The 20,912-nt window shown below is 44.9% G+C and overlaps 1 protein-coding gene across 3 annotated transcripts in view; it reads left to right on the top strand.

The window, feature by feature from the left end:
• MIB2 (MIB E3 ubiquitin protein ligase 2) overlaps positions 1-20,912 on the top strand; it is a 94,380-nt gene that overhangs the window by 40,651 nt on the left and 32,817 nt on the right. For all 3 annotated transcript variants that reach the window (XM_039509046.1, XM_039509047.1, XM_039509045.1), the window contains exon 4: positions 14,172-14,278. In XM_039509046.1, the coding sequence (XP_039364980.1) occupies positions 14,172-14,278 (107 nt within the window). The remainder of the gene's footprint in view (positions 1-14,171; positions 14,279-20,912) is intronic.

Genomic DNA, 20,912 nt, shown 5'->3' with positions numbered 1-20,912 from the left:
AAATAGGTTACGATAGACTTAATATTTAAAGGCTCTGATCTCCTCCTTTCTCCTTTTGGATGTGGGGATCTTTTGGTTATTTAGGATTAGGAAATGAACAACCCCTAGCGTAGCAACACTTTGTTTTCAAGCCTCGGGCAATGTATTGCTCCGAGCCCACTTGGGTATTAATTAGCATGAACACTTAGAGCGAGGAAGCTGCTCTGGGGAGAGCCCACCAGAGTTTCCAGCATCCCATGATCTTGGTTCAGTGGAATTTGTTTCCAGAAACCACTAGCTCTGTTACGGCATCTCCACCACTTCCACATCTCCACCACTTCCACCTCCCTTCTGCAGTATTCATGGCCCCATGGGGTGGATTTGAATGTTGGCGTTTTGCATGGCAAGAGAACACAGTCCTCTTTATGGAGCTGCATTGGCCTTCTAGGGGAGAAGGTGGTTAATTTGACATGGGACATCCCCTCTTCCCACGGACCAGTAGTCAGCTGTCCATGTCTCTTCCCATCCTGACTCCCTTGCATCTGAAGAAGTGGGTATTCACCCACGAAAGCTCATGCTGCAGAACGTCTGTTAGTCTATAAGGTGCCACAGGATTCTTTGTTGCTTTTACAGATCCAGACTAACACGGCTACCCCTCTGATACTTGACATCCTGACTCCGTTAGCTCTGTATGCTTGGCCCAGACACATGGCTGTGTCCTATGAGCTGTTTTGCCCCCAGTATGTCACCATCGTTATTTCTCCCCTGTGACTTGGCAGACGGAGAGTGCTCCATACATAGCCAGTGGGATGTGCTTGTGTAACGAATGGCCATCCGCTTTCCCTCCCTCGCTGGAGCCCCTGTGAACGAACTCCGTGGCTAAGCCGAGACTAGACAGGCACGTGAGTGTGTGCGATGGCTCGGTAATCCCAGGATTTAAGAGGCCCTAAGCACTGGCGAGCACACCGGGGAGTCCCAAATCAGCTTTGGAAATAGTCCCAAAAATATATAGTCACCTGAAGGTCCTTTAAAGCCCGCAGCGGCCCTTAGTTCAACCCACTGGCCGCGGGCAATTCTGATTGTTACTCTTGTAACCTGGCTATTGTATGTGCTGGGACTGGTCAGCAAGTTCCTAGCTGCTCCAGGAAGGCACAACAGGTCCAGTTAAAAATGAAGCTAGCGTTTGCTGGCTCCTGTGCTTCCAGCCAGGCTGTTTGGAGTTCAGCATTTCCGGGCAGAGCGCTCTGCTCGCGCAGCATCCCTCGAAGCTTGTGGCGCGGCTAGACCTAGGCCTTCTGTGATTTGCACTAGCGGGACTTCTTACCTCACTAGGACAGCTCCATGGGTGTAGTTAGAGCAGTGCCAGTTTCCCAGTGTAGGGAAGCACAGGGCACTCGGATGGTGCTTTTAACAACTAGGTGGGAGGAATTCTGCTTCCTGCTCTCACCAGGGTTCTAGCTGCCCCGCCCATCACAACTGGTTGTTTAAAGTATTTTGAGTCTGGGAGCTCTTGCCTAACTTGTTCTCTGTTGGCTTCAGTTCAGTATCTGTCTTCCTCGTTGATTGCACCGTGCATCATTTCTCTGGGCTTATGCCACACCTCTGTTAATTTCACTCCAGCTTCCCACCTGGCCCGCCACAAAGAATGGCCCCTTTCATCTTGTTGACCTAGGTAGCTAACATAGTACCGGTTTCTTTAGTGATGGGCCTGATGCCTTTGTACAGGAGCAGCAGGAGATGGTTTTGACAGTCAGTGCTGAAAAGTTAATGAGCAGACTCTGGCGAGCTATGGTTTGTGACGTTTTCCATGCCAGGACTCTCCTCCCATCTGGCCAGGATCTAGCCAGTCCACATTGCTAGACAGGGGCAAAGTGGGAAACGGGTGAGGTAGTTGTGACCCCTTGTGCTACCTGGTTTTTGTGACTCCCTCTCCCTGATCCCCAACCAGCCTGGTGGTCATGGTCCCTGGGTTGAGAACCCAGGGGAGAGAGTCCCAACCCATACTGTTCCTCCGGGAGGATGGAGACCACAGGAAGGGCATGGTTAGAGAACAAGATTAGGAGTTTGGAAATCTGGGGTTAAAACTCAGCTCTCTGCGACTCCCCGTCTGACCATGGTCTGGTCACTGCCGCTCTCTGCCTCGGTTTTCCCTAACCCTAACCCAACCCTGAGCTAATGGAGTTTTTCTTTGTCTTTTCTGGCGCTATGTGAGCAAACTGCCAGTAAGAACTGCTCAAAGCACTCCTTAGTCCCTGTTTTGAGCTAATTATGTTAAAGGATAAGTAACAAAATATGTCACTTGGCGTTCTCCCCAGGGCCTTTGCATCATTCCCAGCACAGTAGTCTGCCATTTAAAAAAAGGCTTCTTATGAACATCATTGTGGGATCCTGTAGAACATTCAAAAACACTTCCAGTCTAGGATTTTTAATTAAAATAAATATTTTTTTTTTTTTTTGGAGACACAATGGGAGGTTTTTTCTAGCTCAGAAAACCAGTTCAGATAAAATAATCCTCCAACTAGTTGCCTGTTTTCAGAACTAAGCTATAGGAATCCACCATTTTTACAGTTTTGAAATATCCCAATATATCTCCTCTTTCCTTGCTTGCCTGTCTGACTTATTGTATCTAAAGCTGTAAATACCCTGGTAGAGACATCACACAGAGATGTGATATTGACACTTGGTAATGTCCCTGGGCCTTCTAGAAATTGAATATAATTTTCATTCAGTGGACAGCGTGGTTTTTGAGGGTTTTTTCCATGTCACTGGTTGAATGTAAAATGATTTTTCCACTAACAATCAATAACTGTTTCCTGTCTGAGAGAGACATTTAATTTGATGGAAGCTAAAAGGCATAAATTACACTCTTAAAGCTGTTTGCCAACTGCTGCAACGTTTTACAAGAGCTGATCTTTATTTAGCCAGGGCAATCCACAGACACATTTCCTTTAGTTTGCATATATAAACATATTTATTATGAGGTGATAAAATCCCTGAACTCTGGGTAAATTCAGATCCGTGCGGGGTTCTATGTATGAGTCAGGAATGGGGATCCCATCCCCAACCCTACACGCTGCCAGGGACCTGTAGCAAGGGAAAGGGAATCTCCTGAGATGTTAAGTGCCTGATGAAGAAGCTAAAGTCCAACAGATAAGCCACTTTTCAGACAGTGGAGCAATGTTGAAGGGGAAGGAGCATTAGGGATTGTTGACAAACCAGTGGTGTATGCCTATTGTATTGCTGTTTTATGCTATAAAATTGAACGTGTTGATGATCTCCCAAGTCTCCCTCTGGCTGAAACTTGGCAGCTCTGAATGAAATGTGTTTATCAAAGTCATGGCGATTGCGATGAATCAGCCATAGGAAAAGCTAGCTAGTCTCTTGCTGCATGATTTCATGATTAAATTATTGAGGTTAATGGATGTTATGCAGCCCTCATTTAGAAAAAGAGAAATGGAAGCCATCTAGGTCTCTGTAGCCTTAAACAAGGCTGTGTGTGATTGTGAGTAATATTATGTACATAGAGATGTACTAGAAAAATCCATAAGTCTGATGCCATTCGTGCTTTATTTCCATGTTGTTTCCTTACCGGATGGAGAGTACTATTAATGTATGCCTGGGAGTTATCTTGACAGTATCATTACTTTTTTCAAGGGAATGGTGTCTGGTTTATTTTTAGCATGAATTGGGTATTCCAGGAGACAAAAGGTCAATAGCTGTACCTGGAGCCATATCCTTTGCAGCCTTCTTTCATTTAGCCCTATCGCATCTTCATTTTGACTACAGTACCCCTGCCTCCTTCCTGTTCCATTCCATTCATCTTCGTTTATACCTTTTGGAATTGGGCTGAACCTGTGAGTTTTTATATGGCTATATCTTGGTCGCTAGCATGGGGCAAAATCCTCATCCTCATTTTCTCTTGTGACCTAATTTTACCTTTTGACATTATGATCTGCCTTGGGGGGGGGGGAATAAAATTTATTTTGGGTTTTAATATATGTGTGATTGCATTTGGTGTCTGTTTCTCATCTCCTGAATTGTTTCCTTTTTTGCTAAAATAAGCCAAGAGATTTCTTCCTGCTTCCTCATTTAATGTGACAGTCACTTTCAAAAATCCTCAATTATAGAAAGGAGGAGCCTAAGCAAAGGGTAATGGAAATTCAAAACCAAAATTTCCCCGTCTGAAAGTCTGACTTCTTTGCTAAGGCTTGCATCAGAAAAGCTCAGGAGTTCAGCGCTTTCAGCCCCACTAATGGCTGTCAGTGTGAATCCTCTGATAGAACTTAGTATTGTTGTATGTTGTGACATTTTCTGAGACATCTGTCCCATAGATTCTGCACTAAGACAGCATCCAAGGCACTGGAGAAGCCATTAGCAGGTGTGTGAATTTCTCTTTCTTAGGAATAACCGCATGAAAATAAGCTATGGAAAATTTGAGGCTAAATGTCACCAATAAGCTCTTGACAGTAAAATCTGTTAGGCAGAAGAATTTCTTTGCCAAGAGAGATGGTGGCCAAAGCACTAGGAAGCCTTGACGTAGGGAGCAGTCTTTCACTGGCATGCACCGGGTTAGACTAAATGACGTAAGGCACCATAATGTGATTGTTTCCTATGTGAGCAATTAAGTGTAAAAGCTGCATCTGCTCAGAGCTGTCTGAAAGGGGGACTGCCGGGCTCCTTCTACAACCTAATTGCAGGGCTTTGCATACCATCTCCATATATTTTCTTGTATCTTTTGTTTCACATTGTCTCTTTTGTCCCTTCCCTTGTGCTGCAGTGCCCAGGGCCATGGTACTGTGGCAGCCTCTTTCTCAGCATTCCCTTGTCTTTCATACTCTGTATCTAAAATCTGTGTGTTCCTTTAATGGGTTTGTGTGTCAGCCAGGCTGTTGTTTGAGAGCCTAATGCTCAGGCAGTTTCTGAGCTCAAGCTAATTCCATTTTGGCCTAAAACAACCCAACTCTTCAGGAATACTTTTATTTTCATTTATGATGCTCAAAATATTATAGAGCATCCTTGACAGACAGGGCAGCATCGTTGACACCTCAGGTTTGCATATGTACACTCAGGCCCCACCACTCAGCTTGCGTTTTCTTCCATCTGTGACTGCAGCTCCCAGAAACATTTGTATCATCTGACAACAATCTGTTGGAACGGATTTCAAATCATGTGACCTTTTTTGGGTGACATTGTCTCAGCAATCCTGCTCAGATTCTGATGCACAGCAATTTCCATCACTAATTATGTTTCCAACCATGGATGATTCAGAACTATCAAGTACTAGCAAGAGTCATGCAAATTTAATAACTAAACTGTGGGATTTGGATGGCTCAGGAGATCGGTAATTGGATATAGATCCTGTTGCTTCTAGGTCGCTGGTTTGCATCCCAGTCAGTTGGGTAGTGAAGGGTGTCTGGGTGGCCTGTGTGAAATGAGTTGTTCCCAGTGAACTAACATCCATATCACAGAGCCCACCGCCTTGTATATAATCATATAATTACTCTCCTGTTGGTAGTCTGAACAGAGAAAACGAGCATTAACTGCAATGGGATCAGGATTTCACCCTCTGTGTTTAGTGTTTGTATTGGGATATGGCTATTGAAAAGGCAACAAAACAATCCCCTGGATCCAACACTGGAAGAAATCTATCAAAGGCTTCTTGAGTAAACATGCCATGATTTTTACTTTCTCCATCTTGCAAGGAGAGGCTACATGCTCCTAACCAAATATTTCTCACCTCATTCATTGGGCTTCCTCCATTGCTGTTAAAAATACAGTCCCTTGTAAATCTAAATACAGCCAAAGAAATGATATTTGTGTGGACAAGTTTTTAGCCATTTGCTGTCTTTGGTGATGCCAGTTGCATTTACATGTGCATGTATTAAACTCACTCCTTCCAGCAAATTCCCCTTTGGTTCATTAAAATACCTTTGTCATCTGCAGGTAGAGGAAGAGAGGAATTTATAAATTCCACAGTTCAGACGAATGCAGACATTGAAAGATGAGACTAGGTGAGATTGGCAGGTCCAAAGTTTAATGCACATTTTTAGAAATTCTCTGTAGGTTTTTACTTAGCACACATTGGTACAGCATTGGCACATCAGCACATATATTTTGTGGTTGCAGTTTAGGGGCCTGAGTTAGAAAACTTGCCCCAGGGTGGCTTCATGAACTTTTTGTAACCTCTAAAACCAAAGTATCTGCCCTTGTCTGGGTATGGGGAGGAGGCATGTGTGCTGCATCTCAGTAAGGAAGTGGTGGATTAACTCACTGAAATTCTTGGTAGGATCGTCCCCAAAATAGGTTTACGTGAGTCTTGATCCCTTAGTCACCAGTGTCGTCCATCTAAGCCTTGTATTTGGCTGGAGAGCAGCTGTCTGTGCTTTTGACATCTGTTAGAATTTCTTTTATCCCCAGCTGGGAGTGGCCCAATTTAATGCTTTGGGAGTAAAGTTAATCCAGAACTTGTTGTGTGCTGACATCCCGATCACTCAGAGCTTTACCTACAGGATTCTTGTTCTTCAGGGACTTTTTTCCACACTGGCTTCATATGTCAGAAGCAAATTTTATCACCTTTTAGATCAGTAAGTATCCTTAGAGGAAGGATGGGCTTGCACTTAAGGTGGTGTAGTGACTTGAGATCTGGGTACAGTTCCCGACTCTGCAACAGAGACAGCATGGTCTAGTGGATGGGATGCTATTGAGAGCCCAGGTGCTAGGTTCTGTCCCGATCTCCTGCGTGACCTCAGCCGTGACACTTCCCCTTCTCTGGGCCTTTTGGTGGTTGTTTTTTAGTTTAGTTTACAAGCTGTTTGTGGCAGATTCATCTGTCACTAGGCATGTGTACAGTGCTGGAGCAATGGATCCTCAGTTGAGGTCTCTGGTTGCTACTGTAATACAACAGCACATGTCTGAGCCTGGGTGAATCATAATAGTCTTGTGCCTCAGTTCCCCATCTGTAAAGTGCAGTGTTAATTCCCTATCTTTCAGGGGCATTCCAGGTAAATCCATTAATGTCAGTGTGGCACACGGATGGGGAGAGCCATATAAATACCTAAATAGAAGAAGCTTAGTCTAAATACCCTCAGCACTTTGGTTCCCAGCATATTGGTTGCAGAAGAATAGCTTCATTTATGTACAGTGATATGCTCCTAATGCTGTCCAAGGGGACCTTATAGAAATCTAATACTGCTGGAATTTCTAGGGCAGAAATGGGCCCAGCTGCAAACGGCTGTCTTAATTTAAATAGTTATTAAAGGCAATATTGAAATGATTAAATTTATCCCCAGGGTATTTTTGCAACACACTCATAACCTTGGTTGCTATCCAGTATTTGGAGCAAAACACCTCAAATTAGATTACAAACCAAGATGTATTGGTTCAGGACACCTGGGCCTTGCATTGTTGTTCTGTATGGCTGGTCAGCAGCCTGCTCTGAAGGCAGCAGGGTTCCAGGCAAGGTCTCCACTTGTGTGAGGCCAGGAGAAGGGAGCGTTCAGAATGGATGACCTCCAAAAGTTTGAACAGAACTAAATCTTCATCCTCTTCCCCAAAAGAGAAGTGTCAGTATTATTTGTATTATGGTAGCATTTAGAGATCCTACCTAAGATTGAGGCTCTGTTGTGCTAAGCCCTGTGCAAGTATACAATAAAAAACAGGCCCTTCCCCAAAGACCTCACAGCCTACTTAGAGGGTGGAGAAAAAGGAAGGCGTATTACTCCTGAGATGAGGCGCTGAGGCACACAGGAATGAAGTGACCTTGCCCAAGGTCACCCAGGAAGTCTGTGGCAGAGCTGGGAATTGAGTCGCAGCCCAGTGCCTTCTCACTAAAATATCCATCCCCTCTCAGTCTCTGCCCTATGTGGGCGTGCGTAAGGAGATAAGTGACCGTGCAAAATATTGATCCCAGAATGGAAGGGGGAAACCAAACCTCTAGATGTTCGGGGCCAAGATTCAGGGTCTGACGGTTTTCAATGTGCTGAGTACTTGGACTTCAAGGGGAGTTGAGGGCGCTCAGCACCTTACCAGACTGACCCCTCTGGGGGGGATGGGCACTGGAGGAAACTCTGACACATCAAACTTTTAATGTCCACATCTCAAATATTGACTTGTAAGAGTGACCCACTCCTCCAAAGGGATGCAATGAATGCAGTGTCTGTCAGCTTTGTACGTCGCTTCTTGATGCCTGTGCCTCCCTCCCACTGGCCTTGTCTTCACTGCTAAAAATGTGCATTTTTACCTCCAGGGTAGCTAATTTGCATAAGCTTATCCTGAGGTTAAAAAGCCACTGAAGGCAAGACATGCTAGTTTTTAACATGAGGTAAGCAGCTCTGTACCCCCCCTCCAGGAAGTGATCTTGGCGAGTTCACATCACAGTAAAACTAAAATGCCTGGTTTTCAGTTATTTTTACCTCAGGATAGGTCAGGGATGTTAGTTTCCCTGAGGTAAAAAATGCACCTTTTTTGGCCGTAAAGACAAGTTCAGCGTCTCCTGTATGGGAATTAGCTGTGCAGCCGTTTTCCTCATGCTGCTTATCGGCCCCACTCTCATCTCACTTCCTTTGGGCTTCAAACAAGCCCGGTTGAGTCCTAAATGTAAGTGAAAAAGCAAAAAGCTGTTCTCTTCCATCCCTCCTGAGAGACAGGGTCACTTTCCTTTCAGTGTTCTCTGCTGTTTGCTGGGAGGGTGAGGGCTTTTCATCTGCCCAGAAATCATCACTTAGACTCCTGGCAACGTGCTGAGCATAGTGTTGTCGATCGCAGGGAGGGGAACGGACTCTGGCCTACAGAGCTTTATAAAGAAAGGGCAGCAGAGGGTGAAACTGAACCATACATTGGATCTTTGGCTGGGGCATAATGTCTCCAGCAGCTATGTTGGCAAGCTCTGGGCTGCCCTGACCTGTTAATATTCTGATAGAATTTCCTTAGCGCATCTTGGTGACTGACCTGAAGATAAAAGTTGAAGCAGGAAATTCACACACGGTCTAAACTAGTTCATTTCTACAGGGAAGCAGTAGTTGTGTAATTTGTTATGTGCAATGCCACGTCAGTCAATCTTCTTATCTTTTCTCAAATAGGTCACTTGAATTCTAACATTTGGTGCTTTTCCGTTTGCTCATGTCAGGAGTGTTTGTTATAAAATGAACATTCTGCTGTCTGTGTTCTTCATGAATAAATATTAATGTCCTTTCGTATCACTTTGAATGGGAACATATGAACATTCACATTGCCAGATGGCTTCAGATCCAGGCCAGCTAGTCCAGTGTCCTATCTCTGACAGTGGCCAACTGCAGAGGCTTCAGAGGAAGGTGCAAGAAACCCTGCAGTGGACAGATATAAAATAATCTGCCCCCCAGGTAGTCCTCTTTCTAATCTTTAGTAGTTAGTGTTAAACCCTGAAGCATGGGATTTTGTATCCTTTCCAAAATTCTAAGTATCTTATTCATATAAATGTCAAAACCTTTTCTGAATGTTGCTAAGTTCTTGGTTTTAATGATATCCTGCGGCAAGGAGTTCCACAGTCTCATGTTTTATATGAAAAGGTATTCCTGTTTACATCAGTTTTCAATTTACTACCTTTTTAATTTTGTTGAATTTCCTATTGTTTTTGTTTTAGAGACAGAAGTTCCTGGTCTACCCTCTCTAAACAATGCATTACTTTATATCCCTTTTGGCTTGTCCTCTCTTCTAAGAGAAAGTCTGAATCACTTTTCGTGAGAGGTTTTCCAGGTCCTTAATAATTCTCGTCGTCCTTCTCAGAACCCATTCTAATTCTGCAGTACCCTTTTTGAGATGGGGTGACCAGAACTGTGTACAGTATTCTAAATGAGGCTGCTTTATATGTATAGATTATGGACACAAATTTTCAAAGCTGGGTTTCCCAACGTTAAGCTCCTAAATCCAGATTTAGACACCTAAATAAAAGTGGCCTGACTTTCAAAGGTGCTGAATACCTGTAGCTCCTTGAAGCCAGTGAAAGATCAAAGTTGCTGAGCAAATGTATCTCTCACTGACTTCAAGGAGCTACAGGTGTTCAGCACCTTTGAAAATCAGGCCACTTTTATTTAGGTTTTTAAATCTGGATTTAGGAGCTTAACGTTGGGAAACCCAGCTTTGAAAATATTGCCCCATAATCTTTTATAACCTGAACCTTGACCTTCAGTTTAAAAAAAAAAAAAAAAAAAAAGTGAATGGAAGGAAAGGATCTGAATAATAGTTCACTAGATGCAGTTTGCCATGCTAGAATTGCAGAAAAGTTGAGTGCCATGAAAGCTTAATTTAGGATCTTTGATTTTCCCCTTTGATTGTCAAGCCTCAAAAGTTATAAATCCAGATCCTCAGCTGGCCTAAATGGTCATAGCTCTATCAGTGGAGCTATGACAATTTAAACCACCTGAGGATCCAGCTCATCTACTGGAGAACCACTTTATGTCTCCCTATTTTCTCGGTCCTATTTTAGTTCTTGCTCAACTGACAAAAAATTAAAATGGTTTTCAAGTTACTTAGTTAAATAGGTGGATTTAGGAGTTGAGCTGAGTTTTTTGTGTGCCTGTGATACAGCAAGCTTGTAATCCAAGCTCCAGAGCTGCCATTGTCTAGATCTGAGCCATAAGGTATGTAGGATGCAAGGGTTAAGAAACCACATTTTTCTAAACAAAAAGACAATTCCGCCCCGCCCAGCTTTAGAGCCTGCATCACAAAGTTGAAGAGAAAAAAAAATCTGTTCTGTTGAGGTCCAAATTAGGTCAAGTAAATAGTGGCTTTGTGAATGATTAGTTATCTGGAGAAACTGAGAGCAATTCATCAAGGGGAGAGGAGGGTTAAACGTTTGTTTCAAGACGGAAGTAGCTGAGGATCCTACCTCCCATAGTCCAATTGTTTGTCTTAAATGATCATTTTAAAGCTTCTCCACGACTCCCAGTACAATTGTGTTACCTTTTTTTGAAGAGCCACCTCCTACTAGGAAAGGAGGTTTTGTTTTGAATGGTTGCTTAAGAGAAGTAACTCTAGGTTGCATAAGTGGAGCAGAGGGAGAAATTAAAAAAAAACAGAGAGAGACAGCATAATGCATCTTTCGTTCCTTATGGTGGTTCTCCACTTGCTTGTTGTGTCTCCAAATGGTTTGAGCAGAGTGTCTCTGCTGTCTCCTTGAAAATTGCACTTTGGAGTCAAATGAATCTTTAATTGCTAGCACTGAGATCAGCACAGTGATAGTATAGGATGTGTCTGAGACCATATTTGCTGTGAATTTAAAAATAGACTTGAGCAGGCTAGCTGAAGACAGTCTGGGGTCTTAAAAACCAAACCTGCTGAGTTTCAGCTCTTCTTTTCCTCTTTGTTGGTTAACAGCCTACAAATCCTATTGGAAATGACAGTAGCACATCCAGTATTTACAGATGCAAAATACCTGTTGTAATGTGATCAAACTTAAAGGGAAATCATAGTGAGAAACTCCATGCATGGGCTGAGCTATCTTGCCTGGATCTAGCTTTCAACATGAAAGGACAATTTACTGCTCATTTCTGTATTACAGTAATAGCTAGAATCTGAATTCAGAACCCTATTGTACGAACAGACCATCCCTGCAGTGAAGCATTTACAGTCTAAATAAACAAGACAGACAACGGGTGGGAGAAGAAAATATCATCATCATCATCCCAATTTCACAAATGGGGAGAGTGACACGGGGGTGAAGTGACTTGCCCAAGTCACATATGGAGTCTGTGGCAGAGCTCAAGTCTCCCACGTTGCAGCTGAGTGACTGAACTGTAACCCAGTCTGTCCTCCTCATTCTTGTTTTAAAGCTAGAGATGTTGTGTAATAAACACAACTTTTATCAAATGCTCTGTGTGCATGACTGACTATAAGGTGCTTCAAAGAGAATAGAAAAGCATTCAGCATAATACAGTAGAACAGCAGCACAATACTACCTTGCATTTTAGCCATGTAGTGCACAGATAAACACTAGCTTTGAGGGCAAATATTAGGTGCATCTTTTAAGGCATGGGTATAATATGATGCAATAAAATGATCATTGCTTGGTGTTTCTAATTAGCTGAGCTGTGCGACACTGCTTCCTGATTATGATCTGCCATAAGAAGCTGATAGCTGTTCGGTATGCCATGTCCTTGATGGTATAAAAAAATGTTTCTCTCTTCCCTCTGTCAGGTTACACTCTAGATAATGAAAAGGCCGCAATTAGCAGGATGTGTGTGCAAATATCTCCTTTTTATAAACACATTAGGATGCTCAGCACATGATGGGAGATCCATTAGCAAGCTAAAGAAGGCACAAGATTTAGGATTTTGGTGAGTTGATAAACACCATTTCCAAGTACCAGCGTAAGGAGTTTATCTTCCTGAGTCCCAGCCTTCTGTCCCTAGGTATTAGAGGGGGAATAAATAAAGCATTCAGAGTTCAACGCAGTTTCACTATTGTTTTCCTAACCTTAGAGCTGCACTCCGTCACTGTGTAGATGTGGATTGCACTACTTTTATACTCACTAAGAAAAAAAAAAAAGTCAGTTGTCTCTAGACTGTGTAAAACAAACAGATTCTTAAGAACTTGGGCTGCGTAGCCCCACGGGGGAGCAGAGACAGAAGCAGCAAACGCTGGAAGGGCGGTGAAACTGCCTAAACGTTATGGGAATTGGAAGCTGTTTTAACAGGACATCAGAACCCATATTTACCATCATGTAGGTATCGCTTTTAAATGTGGGCTTTCTGTGTTTGACTTGCTGGATTTCTTGGAAAGCTGTTTTTAGCAATTTAATTTCTCGGTGTAGTGAGCAACTGAGTTGCATTTTTGTTAGCAGGTACTTTCTAGAGTTGTGCCCTGTATAGAAGGCTTTGGGAGCAGGGGATGCCTGTGGGGCTATGCAGAAGTTCTGTGCCCTTGTGTGATTTAGTGGTGGTGTCAGGTTTGTGGGAGGAGCAATTACATCACCGTTCACCCCCCCCTTTCTCTTTCATTGATCTGTTTTGAAGGATTCTGCTCAGTGCCCGAGCACGGCAGTTTGGATTGCTGAGTTCTGGTGTTCCGCTTCTGAAACACAAATAACCTCGCATACTTTGTACTGAGACTAATATACCCTCATAATATGGTCTAAGACCATTTAATAATGCTCTGAGCATTACATCTTCCATAGCACTGCGTGAACAGTTAGATCAATGAGGTTACTTAGGGTCAGATTGTTCCAGTCTGTCTTACCATGAACAGCACCATATTCTATAGGTAGTTTGTAGAGTCCTTCTAGAGTAAGGTATTACTAGACATGAGTTAAAAGTATCCAAGTCTGACCCCTTAATAAGCTTGTTTCCTGCTGTGATCTCTGGTTTGCAAATCTCATGAAATCATTTTTACCCAAACTTTCTAAAAACTCTGGTTTCCCTACACAGCAACCTCAAGAATGCTGAGCGTATTGCAAAAAGGGGGACGCTCTCTTTTTAGGCCTTGGTCCTGGATGTGCTGAGGGGTGTGTGTGTATGTGTGAGAAACTGCATTAAAACTTTAGATCAACATGAATTCCTTTTTCTCGGTCATCAGAGGGTGTTCTAAAGCCCAGAGCGATGTAAAATAGATCATCTTGAGTGCCTGCTGCTGGCAGCCATCTCCACAACCCCTTCCTTCCTTGTCTTACTCCTCTTCTGTTAACTCATCCCCCCCCCTTGTTCTGTGCGCTCTTGGCCCTGATCCTGCAGTCTGATCAGTGTGGGCAGACCTGCGCGCTACTATAGAGCCTCACTAAGACTGCCTGCCTATCATTTGTACTTCCGTTGTCCACATTACCACAGTATGCACCTCGGAATCTTAATGTGTTTATCTTCACAACACTCCTGTTATCCCCATTTAACAGATGGGAAACTGAGGCACAGAGAGGCTAAGTGACATGCCCAAGATCAGTCTATGACAGTGTATGGAATCAGACCCATCCTTCTGCAGTAATTTGAGCATTGCACAAGTATAAGGGTGTTCCCATGGAGATCAACCTGCAGGACCGGGGCCTTTGCTTGTATGTTGTATCCTTTCCCCTAGCCCTTTGACCATTTTGCCTATTTAGATTGTAAGCTCTCCAGAGGAGGGGTCGAGTGGTTGTACAGAACCCAGAGCATTGGGGCCCTGATTTTAACTGAGTCCTACCCCAATGCCAATAATAATAAATGGGTCTATCTTCTCTGGCTTTTGTCTTTCAGAGTCACAGTGGGTCCACGACAGAACTTGCCTCGTATCACGTTAAAAGGCACTTTCCAGGGGGCCAAAGTTGTCCGTGGCCCAGACTGGGAGTGGGGTAATCAGGATGGTAAGGATCGTAGTTCCACTCCCCTTCCCCTCCCCTACGCACAACCCCCCTCCTTACAAAATCTACTGTAAAAACAGTTTGATACCAAGCTGCTAACTGCAAATGCACACTACAACAGGAAACGTGCTGGAGCTATTCAGATGCCACTGATTTTTTTTTAATAGCTCTAATTTAGTATGTGTTTTGCTTGTATTTATTCATTTCTGTGGCATCTCTCTCCTATCTGAGGCCAGGTCTACACTACAAACTTAAGTCGACATAAGCCATGTTAAGTCGATCTAATAATGTATGTGTCTACACTACCAAGTCCCTTTCACCTACCTAAGTGGCCTGTAAAGTTGACTTCTGTGCTCCACCTCTGTGAGAGGCATAGCGCTTGATGCAACACCCATGGGTCGACCTGGGGATAGTGTAGACACTGCGTTGTGTCATTCGAATAAATTGGCCTCCAGGAGGTGTCCCACAGTGCTCTGCTGTGACCACTCTGGAGAGCACTTTCAACTCTACTGCATGTCAACCAGGTATATAGGAAACAGCTGCTCCCCTGTTAAAGGCCTGGGAACTTTTGAATTTTCATTTCCTGTTTGATCAGCGTGGAGACTAGAGAGTGGGCCAGCACAGTTGATCATGGAGACTCAAGACTGCAAATTCTCTCCAGCATGGAGCACACAGGAGGGGTTGGATCGTACTGCTGTGAGGGGAGGAGAGTCTGTGCAGGCAGAGCTCCGATCCAGCAGAAGAAACGCTGACATCTCTGCCAAGATTGCACGGGACATGCGGGAGAAGGGCTACACCAGGCACATGCAGCCGTGCTGCACGAAAATAAATGAGCTTCAGCAAGCGTGCCAGAAAACAAGGGAGGCGAACAGTCTTTCTGGGTCTGCCCCACAGACATGCCGCTTTTATGAGGAACTGCGTGCGATTCTCTGCTGCGACCCCACCGTGCTCTGTGGTTACCTCCCAGGAGCCCCGGGTGACCTCTGGCAACAACGAGGAGGACATTGTTGAGGAGGCGAATGTAAGGCAGGCAAGTTGAGGATCCATTCCCCCCGACAGCCAAGAACTGTTTTTAACTCTGGAGTCCATCACTTCACAGGACCAGGATGCTGGGGAAGGCACTTCTGGTGAGTGCACATTTCCAATCAAACTGTAGAGGTTACATGCCATTATTTTTGTTTAATCTGAACAAAAATGCAGGTGTAGTGGGTATCGGTGGCCACTCCAGCTATGCAGAGGGTGCTCTCTGAAAAAGACTGTTTATGTGCACAGGGATGGCCTGGGAATCGTCCATGGAGATCTCTAGGAAGCTTTCATGGAGGTGAAGGTTTCTGGGAAGGGCAGCCTTATTTTGTCTACCACGCTAGGTCACTTTCCCATACCACTCCAGTATTAACTCTTCTGGCATCATTGCAGCATAAGGACCTATCTGTACCAGACACTTGCAGCATCAGCTCCCTTGCCACCTCTGTTACCCTCAGGAGAGTGATATCGCATAGGGTCACTTAGGAGAAACAGGACAATTCAACAAGTAATCTGCCTCCCATTTGGTGAAATCTGGGTGTCACAACCACATTTTCCCCAAACATGCCATAGTTGTGATTGGAAGGGATCACCGTGTATTGCAAGCAGCATTTGAAAAAAAAGGGGGGGTGGCTTCCTGTTTGTCTCCCTTCCCCCCCAACCCAGTGCCGCTTTTGTTTAAAAAAAACAAAACCTAACTATATGGGAGGCTTTACACTGGTGCCTGTCCTCAAGTACCATCCAGGTTGCTAGGGGAAAGGGGTTTTTCTTACGTTCCTACCTGTGATCCCAAGGATGTCTTCACAAAAGCAGCAGCACAAGACCTCTCACCCATGCCTCGTGCCTGGAGCAGCAAACAGACTCTTGCAATAACCAGTGGTTGTGATTATGTTGTGGCTTGCAGTGAAGTATAGTAAGGGGTGTTTTTTTTTTTTTTAATTAACCTTGCACCAGAAATCATGTATGGACGATCAATGCTACTCTTGTGCTTTGCATTCCTTGCAGCTGAAATCTTGTCCATCGGCACATCCTCCACACTGGACCAGAGACTTTCCCAGATTAGAAGGTGGAAAAAGAAGACTCAGGAGGACATGATCAATGAGTTAATGCATGTCTGTGAGAGTGAAAGATGGAGCTTAGAGTATGGAGGGAACAAGAGTGTGCCATGTAGGAAGAGATACTGCAGATTCTGAAGGAGCAATCAGACATATTGAGGCGTCTGAGGTTCAAAAAAGGCAGCTGAATACTACAGTCCTTTTGCAGCCAATGCTGAACCTGCTGCCATCATTGCCAAGTTCTACATCCTCCTTCCCCAAATGGCCTACGAGGCGGGGAGGGGAGAAGTTCAGTATCTCTTGCACTTCACACCAGAGGAGGGTACAAGGACCAGAAGGCGCCCATTCCCACACCTTTGATTGTTGTTGCGGTTCATCTGTAAGCAAGCTTTCCTTGTTTCTCCCCTCACAGGGTCATCAGCCCTTTTGACCCATTGCTTATTTTATCTTTGCTGTCTGTGTGTTTGTGTGCATAATAAAACTTAATGTATTGAGAAGAAAAGGCTCTTTATTCATTCAACACATGGTTGGTGGGGCTGGAGTTTACAGGAGAGAAAATGCAATGGAGGGGACAGGTTGGTAAGGAACAGCACAGATAAGTGTCGCATTATTCTGGCTCATTGCTGAAACTGGGTTTCAATGCCTCAGAGACACAGAGCCCCTCAATTTGCTCTTCTTATAGCCCTGGTGTCTGGCTGATCAGAATTGGCTGCCAGGCGATCTGCCTCAGCCCTCTACCCCGGCAGAAACTTTTCTCCCTTTTGTTCCACAGATATTATGGAGCACACAGAAGGCAGCAATAACAATGGGGATATTGCTTTCACTGAGGTCTAATCTAGTAAGCCAACAATGCCAGCGACCTTTTAAACGACCAAAGGCACATTCCACCACCATTCTGCACTTGCTCAGCCTATGGTTGAACCTGTCGTTAGTGCTGTCCAGGCTGCTGGTGTACAGCTTCATGAGCCATGGGAGCGAGGAGCAGGCTGGGTCTCCCAGGATCACAATTGACCTTTTAACATCACCAATGGTTATTTTGCAATCTGGAAAGAAAGTCCCTGCTTGCAGATATCTGAACAGACCTGTGTTCCTAAAGATGCACCTTTCCTGACCATCCCATGTTGTGTTGGTGAAACAGCCCCTGTGATCCACCAGCACTTGCGGCGCTATTGAGAAGTACCCTTTTCAGTTTATGTACTCTTTGGCATGGTGGTCTGGTGCCAAGATAGGGCTATACGTTCCATCTATCGCCCTACTGCAGTTAGGGAACCCCATCATGGCAAAACCATCTCCTGCCCAGAGTCCCTACCCTTCTTAGCAGAAGTCTGTTAATGGCCCTGCAAACTTGGATCACAACAGATCCCGTGGTAGGCTTACCCATTCCAAATTGAGGCCCCACTGACTGGTAGCACTCTGGCGTTGCAAGCTTCCAGAGAGCTATCACCACTCGCTTCTCTACTGTCAGAGCTGCTCTCATTTTAGTATTGCTGTACTTTAGGGCTGGGGAAAGCTCTGGCACAGTTCCTGGAAAGTGGCCTTATGCGTTAGCAAGTTCTGCAGCCACTGCTCATCATCCCATAGCTGCATAACAATGTGGTCTCACTGGTCAGTGCTTGTTTCCCGGGCCCAGAAATGGCGCTCATCCATGTCAAGATGATGCATGACTGTCACCAGGGACTGCGAATTGCTCCGCTCTGTCTTCCAGCAGGGCTGTTTGCGTGGCATCACTTTGTTCTGCATGGCAGCTCCTGTATCGGCTGTATAAATACTGCAGGATAAGGTGCGAGGTGTTTTGTAATGCTCACAACAACAGTGTACAGCTGAGTGGGGTCCATGCTTGTCGTGCTATGTCATCCACGCAGGTAACCCAGGGTTACGAAAAAGGCTTGGTTTGTTTGCCGTTGACTTCAGGGAGGGAGGTAAGTTCATCAGGGGAGGCTAATGCCATGTTCCCATAACCACCCGCACCAATGTTTTGGTCCCATAAGGCTTTGTAAGACCAACCCGAAATTCCACTCAGCTACCCATAGTGCAGTGCTCCATGGGTTGATGAGAGCCCTGCTAGTTAGGATGCACTCCGCTGACACGAAGAGCGTAGTGTGAACACGCAAGATCAACTTGCTTAAATCGAAGGCTCTGTGTTGATTTACATAAAGTCAACGCAACTTTGTAGTGTGGACATGGCCTGAGTGACACTCAGGTACTCATTCTCTTTTTGCCACTGAGGGCAGGACAAGAGGCAATGGGTTCAAACTACAGCATAGCAGATTTAGATTAAATCTCAGGAAAATCTTCCTAACCATAAAAACAGTAGGACAGTGGAACAGATGCCTAGGGAGGCTGTGGAAGCTCCTTTGCTGGAGCTTTTCTAAAGGAGGCTGGAGCCATCTGTCTTGGATGGTTTAGACACAACAAATCCTGCATCTTGGCAGGGGATTAGACTTCATGACCTTTCATAGAACCATAAGGATAGAAGGGACCGTAATCTATACTCTTAACCCGTTGGGAGGTAGGGTGATAATACTGTGCCCATTTTACAGAAGAGGAATGCTGTGGTACCCTTGCACGTTTATATCAAGCTGCACATTTACGCAACACTTTACAGAATGTAGAGAGACACTTTGCCCCAAGGAGCTTATCGTCTCATTGGAAGTTACTGTTTCTCCCTGATAATTGTCAGGTTCTCTGTTAATCCTTTTCTCTTCTTTATGGTGCTACAGTCCTTCATCCAGGTTAGTGGAGACCTCTGTTAACAATGGTCACTGGTGAATGGCCTCAGCCTTCTATATGAATTGTAACTGCAGAGTTGAAAATGGGGGAGTGAGGCGAGAGAACACATCTGTGCCCGTCTCTGATCCTGCCCTAAAATATAATCATAATCTCTTATGGGCCTGATCTGAAGTCCGATGTCAATTCTTCCATTGATGTCAAGGGGGTTTCATTTGAGCACTATGTGCAGTAGTTAAAGAATCTTTCCTGTACATTCATGTTCCAAAGCCCTGTATGTGACAGAGTATTCGCAGCTTGTTTCTCCTGCATGAATTAAATGTAAAACTTTCCAGTTGAGAATAACTTTTTTTTGGTGGGGACTGGATCTGGGCCAGATTCTCAGCTGGTGTAACTCAGCATCACTCCGTATGACTTGAACGAAGTTGCATACATTTTATATCAGATGAGCTTCTGGCCCTCGGGTTTTAGTTTCCTAGAACCACAACAATTACGTATTTTGCTGTTCGGGGCAGGTTAAAAGTGTAAATAAAGGTAATAAATCATGTAAACTCTGTCAGAGGACGCTAGTGAGGTGGGCTAATTAATCTCACAGCCGCATGTGTCTTATTAGGGCATTAGCAGCCAAGTGTGAAGTTTTCTACTGTAATGATCTCACTTTTAATTTTGCTTTGTGGCTTCCATCCCACCCCCCTGCTGCCTGAAACCCTCTAAAGGAAATTAGCATTGACTGCCGCAGAATTTGCTGATTAACCAAATGCCTCCCTCATGCTCGACTGAGCTCCTCCAACCTGGTCTGGGCTCTGGCAGCTGTGTCAGCTGTTCGGCCCTCTGACCCTTTTATTGATTGTTTTTCCTTTTACCTCAATCTGAGCCTAAATTCCCCTGAAATGAAATCTGGATAACTGCCACCTCCCTGCTTTATAGTGAAGGATCTGAGAACAGATGGAATAGGGGAAGGAAGGATGGGTGACTTTTATCGAGATCCCTGCTGACATTAAGAAATGCTGACTGTTATTTGTCACTTGTCGCTGTGTTCACATTGCTGAGGGTCCAGGGCACCTGCTGGGTTTTGTGTGTCTGTAAGTGCCAAGCACAACAAACAGTACCATTGGAGAGCCATCACCCCACCATAGGGGTGTTGGAGGGGGGAGATTATTTACCTTTACCAGCCTTTTCGCTGTCCTGTTCATGGTTGTCTTGGTCAAACTGTGGAACTTGTATATTTTTGCTCCCAGTGTCCCTGCCTTCACCTCTCCCCCAAGTATTTTAACAAGGCTGCATGCCCCATCATCCTCTTCGGCCCATGTCTCTTCCCCTCTGGGCACAATAGAAGTTGTGCGGGGAGGGTGAGTCTCCCTTGCTCATCTTGTTTGCTCAGTAACAAGCTCTAAGCCACCTCAATGGTGAACAAATGCTCCTGTTTCACTTGCCCAGCCAACAGCTGGCTTTTTATTTAAATCTTTAAAGCAGGAAGGATCCCACTGCCTGGACAGAATTCTCCTTCACTGCCCCTTGGAGAGGTCTCGTCTTCCCCTCCTCTTTTTCCGTTGTCCTTGCGCCTCAGAGAGCTGAATCTGGCGTGCCCAAGAGGGTTGCCTTCCCTGTTGTACAGAGCAGGAGTTGAGGCACAGACACATGAGCAGACTTGCCCAAGTTCACCCAGGGAGTCTGTGGCAGAGCTGGGAATTAACCCCTGAGGTTTAATCAAGTGCTGCGTCCACTTGTTCAGTGAGGCCTTTATCCTCAGCGTGCTACGGGTGTGTTTAATTGCCTCTCGTGTGCTTCACTGGCAGCCCAGAATACTGTCCCTAATGTGCTGCGGCATCTCT

The sequence above is a fragment of the Mauremys reevesii genome, linkage group 21 (genome assembly GCF_016161935.1).
Source record: "Mauremys reevesii isolate NIE-2019 linkage group 21, ASM1616193v1, whole genome shotgun sequence".
NCBI classification, from domain to species: Eukaryota; Metazoa; Chordata; order Testudines; family Geoemydidae; genus Mauremys; species Mauremys reevesii.
This window is presented reverse-complemented; position numbering and strand designations above follow the sequence as displayed.